Source organism: Falco biarmicus, chromosome 10 (assembly GCF_023638135.1).
Source record: "Falco biarmicus isolate bFalBia1 chromosome 10, bFalBia1.pri, whole genome shotgun sequence".
Taxonomy (NCBI): Eukaryota; Metazoa; Chordata; class Aves; order Falconiformes; family Falconidae; genus Falco; species Falco biarmicus.
In genome coordinates, this window is record NC_079297.1 from 4,981,424 (window position 1) to 4,987,420 (window position 5,997).

Here is a 5,997-nt window from a genome sequence, read left to right on the forward strand (position 1 = left end):
GAGGGCTGCAGTCTGGGGAGCTGCGGGGTTATCTGCCGTGAGAGCAGCTGATGGATGGGAAGGGGGCCTGTGAGGTGCTGAGCCCTGGGGGGTGGCGCGGGGAGATCTGTCCCCTTCTCCACATGCATCTAAAGAGTCTTCTAAACTGCCCCGTTGCTTATGCTTCAAAGGGGAAAAAAAAAAAAAAAGCCGGAATAAATAAAATGTGCAGATGGAGAGGAGGAAAGTGAATGGCCAGCCTGGATCCCAAAGGACTTGGAGGAAAGGACAGGCTTGTCCAAGTCCTCTCTTTTGATAGTGGAAAAAAAAAATAAAAAGAGGCAGGAAAGGTGCGTGCCCTTTGGGTTGCCCCGCTCCCGCAGCCCGGGGGTGACTCAGGCCGGGGGTCCCGTTCCCCGCCACCCCCGGGCCGGTGCGAGGGTCCCCCCGCTGCGGTGCTGCCGGCGGGGGGGGATGCCCACCCCCCTGCCAGGGACCCTGGGGCACAGCCGAGGCGGTGCACGGCTGAGCCGCCCTGCCCTGCGTGCGGCAGCGGTCCTGAGTGGGCAGCGCAGCTCCGCAGCCCCCCGCGCAACCTCCGCGCTGGGCGCTGGGCACGGAGCCGGGCGGCAGGGTGAGGGCAGGTACGGGTCCAGGAGTTCCCCCCCCCCCCTTTTTTTTTTTCGGAACACGAGACGTCAGAGAAGCAGGTCCCTCCAAGAAATGTCATTTCAATGATTTTAATAAGCAAAATAGGAAACAATTTTAATAACCAAAAACAGAAACCAGTCTGAATAAAACTACAATAGACCAGGTTTTTTAATATTTTTCATATCATAAGCAGGATTTGAAATTGATCCCTTCAGAACTTTACATGAAATAAAAACAAATTTTTTTCCGCTGCTGCAATGTTTTGATTTCAACACAGTTGAATCAGTAAAAACCAAAGATCGTTTTCTGATGCATGACTAATATCCACAATATTTAAAACTGCAAGCACCATGCTGTTCATTACAATCTTGTTATTACTGTTAATTTATAAACTAATACAAACTTAAAATGCATCCGGCCAGCAGTGCCAGCTATCCTAAAAGGAAACTAAAAAATAAGTTTTCATTTTGGTATTTTTGTCAGTGCAACGTAAATCCTTTTACTGACCTGCAGGAGGAAAAAAAAAAAAAAAAAAAAGTAATAAAAACACCCATAAGACTCCAAACTACTACTACTACACAACTGCAAATAAATTTTGGCTAAAACTTTCACTCGCTGCATAGGGAAGCAGAGAAGCAGATTACAAATCATTGCAAAAGAATACACTTAAAAGTTGCAGTATGTCTTCTTAAAAAAAAGTTTTAGTTTTATATGCTTTTCCAGCCCACTCATCCGCTGCTACCATTGAGAAACCTAACTGCAGTGGCGACACTGAGCCCTCGCTGCTATTGCAACTTGACTCGTAATAAGGAGGGTTGGTTGGGTTTTTTATTATTATTTTATTTATTTACCGACAATCAAGGGGCAGTTGTTTCTTAAAAGGAGCTGGATCTCGTCCGTCCTTCACTTCCTGAGTGTACAATCAGAAGGGAAACTATATGGCCAAGCCTAACCGCTCCAGGCTGGGAATTGTCCTGAAGGAAAGAGCTTCTCTGCCACTTTAAGGCATGAGTAGGCTCTAGTGACCGATGAGTTTTTCCCTGTTAAGTCTAGGTTTGTCAATGCCATTCAGGCGATTTTGCTTCTGCCCCAACAAACAAAAACCAAAATGAAAACTAAAAAAAAAAAAAAAATACAACTTAAAAGTGCACCAGATATACAAAGTTGGGTTTTTTCTAATGCAAAATGCCCATAACTTTTTTTTTCCTTAAGTATCTCTTTAATACCAAACAAACCGTATAACCAGCCTGCTGAAATGTTATTTTGTTTTTGTGTTGTGTTTTTTTTTTTTTTTCTCCTGTGCGGTTTGAAGTAGCAGATATTTACAAGCTAACAACCATAAAAGAAAACAAGAGAGCAAAACCAACGAACAAAACTGCACAAGCAGTAAAAAGTTTGATAACTTGTGATGCTTTTCTTATCGATGAAACAAAACAACAACAGAAATCTATGATCGATGATCAACATGCTATAGTTAAACAAGAAAATGGTACAAAATAGAAATTATTACCATACATGTCCAGCATGCAGGATTAATATTTTTAATGCAGATTTTCGTATTTTTCTATATAATCAAGCAGGCAATAAAACTGATGAGTTTTTTTCTTTCTTTCTTTCTTTCCTTCCTTTCTTAGATTGAATGTCCCATCTGAGTCCTGTAACTTATTTCTCAAAGCAGGCAATATATGAGGAGTTTGCATATATTGTCCTTTTTATGTATTCTCTTTTTCCAAGCAGGTAAATTGTGCATGAGATGGTGCTGTATATGTCCTCTCTCTTCCCAAGCAGGCAGTATGTTATAGATGGCTTGTTCATTGTCCTTTTTTATTATTATTCTCTTAAAGTCCATCTCGTTCTGCAAGCAAGCGAACTATACAACACTTCACTTGTCTTTTTCTCCTTTGCCTCTGCCTCTGTCCCTCTCTCTAACTCACAAACGAAAGTCGAAAAGTTGCACTTTACCTCTCCCGTCCCCACCCCCAGCCTACTTTTCCCACAGCTACTCTAGAAGACTGGATGCTGCAAAAAAATCAAGTCTCTATTTTTCTCTCCTTCTTTCTCTCTAGTCAAGCAGACAGATGGATGGAGATGTCAGAGGAGGATGGGAGTGGGGGGGAAGGTGACAGGGGTCAGGTTTGGGGGGTGGGGTTTTTTTGTTTGTTTTTTTAATTATTTTTTTTAAGCACTCACATGAAGAACTCGGGGGAAGACGGGTTGTCACTGGTGGAGCCGGCCTCTCTGAAGCCATTGCTGGCAAGTTTCTCACACTTGAGCTTGTAGGCGTCTCTCTCTCTGGCGAGCCGGGTCACTTCTTGCTTGAGCTGTTCCACCTGCTGAATGAGTTGGGTCTTTTCGTTCTCCAGGTGGTGTTTCTGCTGGACACGTTTATACCTGCAGGACTGGGCATAGCCCCTGTTCTTCAAGGTCCTCCTCTTCTGCTTGAGGCGGATCACCTCATCTTTGGTGAAGCCTCGGAGGTGCCTGTTGAGCTCCCTCACAGACATGGAGACCAGCTGGTCATCGGAGAACCGGTCCTCCACGCTGCTGGAGGGGGGATGCTGCTGGTGCGAGTTCTGGAGCTGCTGGGAGGAGCTGGAGGAGGTGGAAGGAGTGGGAGAGGCCTGGTGGTGGTGATGGTGGTGGTGGTGAGGGTGCCCGCTGCCGGCCAGGTCTTCGTGAGTGACTGCAGGGTACTGGTGGTGGTGTTGGTGATGGTGGTGATGGTGATGGTGGTGGGCACGGAAGCTCTCGAAGCCTTGCAGCTGCTGGGACACCTGGTGGGACCCAATGAGGGCTTCGACAGCGTCCTCCGGGGTGAGGTTCAGCGCCTCGGGGTTCATCTGCTGGTAGCTGTTGGCCATCCAGTACAGGTCCTCCAAGTGGGTCTTCTGCTCGGTGGGGCTGAAGCTGGGCGAGGAGGGCACGGAGCTGCAGGGGGTGCTGATGGGGGTGGAGGACACGGAGCCGGCGGGCTGCAGGCGGGTGCAGTGCCTGCCCGAGCGGTCGTTCCTGCCCAGGGGCTCCTTCTTCACGTCGAACTTCATCAGGTCGAAGTCGTTGACATACTCCATGGCCAGGGGGCTGGTTGGCAGCTCGGCTCCGATGCTGAGCTCTCCGGCCATCGCTGTCTTGCGGGCACCTCTCCCGGCGGAGGGGGCTGGAGACCTCAGCCCAGCGCGCAGCCTGGCACCGGGCTGCCCGCTCCCCTGCTCCCGGACAACTTGGGCTTCGCTTCCTCGCTTCCCCTCTGCCGCCGCCCCTCCACCGCCGCCTTCTCCCGGCTCTGGGGCTTCTGCAGTCCGGAGCAACAAAGCCAAGGGCGAGCCGGCACCCGGGGCCGCCTGGGTGTCTCCTGCCTGTTGGGATCTGCGTTCGCCACGCAGCGCGGGCTGCAGCGGCGGCGCCCGGCGCTCAGGCACCCGGCTGCAGGGAGAGAGGAGCAGGAAGGGCAAAAGCAAAACAAAACAAAGATGCTGCCTCGGCTCTGGGCAGGAAGAAGCAGAACGGTGCGAAACGCCCAGCCCGTGCCCCCGTCTGGGTTTTGTAAGTCCGGAGCCTTCTCCCCGCGGTAGCAAAGCACCGGAGTCTGCCGCAACTTTCCAGTCCGAGCGGGCGGCCGGGGCAGCGCACCGGCTATCTGGCGGCGGTGGCCGGGCTTTGCACAGGAGTTTTCGCTGGCTCTGGCAGCGCAGGGGAAGGGGAGGGAAGAGGGGGAGGAAGGACGAAAAGAAGAAGAAAAAAAAAAAAAAAAAAAAAAGAGGAGAGGGGGGACGAGAAAAACCCAGGTCTCCGCTGTAGCTGCCGCCTCCAGCGCCCGTTGTGCAGCTGTGATTGCAGCGCAGCCCCCCTTGGCTTCTTATACGGCCGTGCCCGCCGAGAGCGCGGCGGGGGCCGGGGCCGGCGGCGGCCGCGCCAATGGCAGCGCGGCGGCGGGGCCGGGCCGGGCGGGCGGCGGGGCCGGGCCGGGCGGCGGCGGGGGCGGCGGGGCCGGGCGGCGGCGGCGGCGGGGGCGGGCCGCGCCGTGACAGCTCCGCAGCGCCAGCTGAGCGGCCGCGCTGCCGGTCCCGCTCCGCCGGGCGCTCCCCGCCGGCTCCCCCCTCCCGCCCCGCCGCCCCCTCCCGCACCGCCGCCTCCTCTTGTATTTATTTATTTTTTTCCACGCACCAACACACACACACACACCCCCCACCCCCGCTTTTCGGGCTTTGCCGTCCACAAAGGAGGAGGGCGCAGGGACATCCTGCCCGTCCCTTTGTTCTAAATATAACAAAGTCCCTTTTTGCCCACTGTCGTCCCGTAGCAAATTCCAAGGCGGCCAGCTTCCCCCCATCCCCAGGCACACGCATCGCCCCTTCCAACTTTCTGGAAGTGGCCCCCAGGGGACGGTACCGCGGAATAAACGGCCACGGACGCGCAGCGGGGTCCGGCCGGGGAGCGAGTGCAGGGGCTGCGGGGCTGCGGGGGGATGCGCTGGGACCTGGGAGGGAGGGAAGCACCATCTCGGCAAAGGCTGTCAGCTTTCCTTATACAACCGGGGAAATCCTCCTGGTTACAGGAAGCAAATCTCTCCCTAAAGTAAAGCAAAGGCATTGACACAGACAATTGCAAATATTAGGGAGAGAAGGGAGAAAATATAATTACATTTCAGTTCTGAGGGGACCGTGTTTGCTTTCCTCTGCTGTTCCCTGAGTGAGTGACTGCATGCAAAAGAGTACTCGGCTTGTAAGGTTTTTTAGTCTTTTTTTTTTTTTTTTTTTTTGGTCCGGTAACAGGATTTTTTTTTTTTGAACATTTTGTAACGATTAAAGGAGATTAGGGCTTCTTTTTACACTGTTTTACGCTCAAACAGACAGAAAGTGCGACCCCAAGTGGCCATTTGTAGAATAACACCTACTTTTCACGGGGAAAAAACAGCCGGTAAAAAGGAGCCGGGTGGGCGGGAGCGGAGCGGAGAGGGAGCGGGGTCCCAAAGGCACGGCACGGCCGCACGGCTCCGGAGCTTCCCCCCCGCCCCCTGCACCCCAGCATCTCCACACTCCCCACCCCCATTTATTTAACCAAAAGAACACAAAAAGTTGAAGATCTGTCTACTTTTCAGAAATTAATTAGGAGGGAACTGCTTTGCTGGAGCTGGGACAGCGTTGCGAAAGTCCCCAAGCAGAGACACCCCCCCGCCGGACCCGAGCGCCATACCCGGGGTGATGCCCGCAGCCCGGCCCCGCTGTCCCGCTCCTCCACACCTCCGCGGAGCCAGCCGCGGCCGCGCAGGGAACCAAGGAGGCAAAAGTCACGCAAAGTACCCTTCATTCCCACCAAAAAAAATTCCAGGGGGTCCCTCCAGCTGAAGGGAGGAGGTGGGAAATCAGC

The 5,997-nt window shown here is 53.1% G+C and overlaps 1 protein-coding gene across 1 annotated transcript; it reads right to left on the reverse strand.

The window, feature by feature from the left end:
* Window positions 1-703: 703 nt before the first annotated feature.
* On the reverse strand, window positions 704-4,430 carry MAFB (MAF bZIP transcription factor B). Its single transcript, XM_056354733.1, has one exon. It carries the CDS (start codon window positions 3,750-3,752, stop codon window positions 2,817-2,819), a length of 936 nt encoding a protein of 311 aa, XP_056210708.1. The 5' UTR covers window positions 3,753-4,430; the 3' UTR covers window positions 704-2,816.
* Between the last annotated feature and the right edge of the window lie 1,567 nt (window positions 4,431-5,997).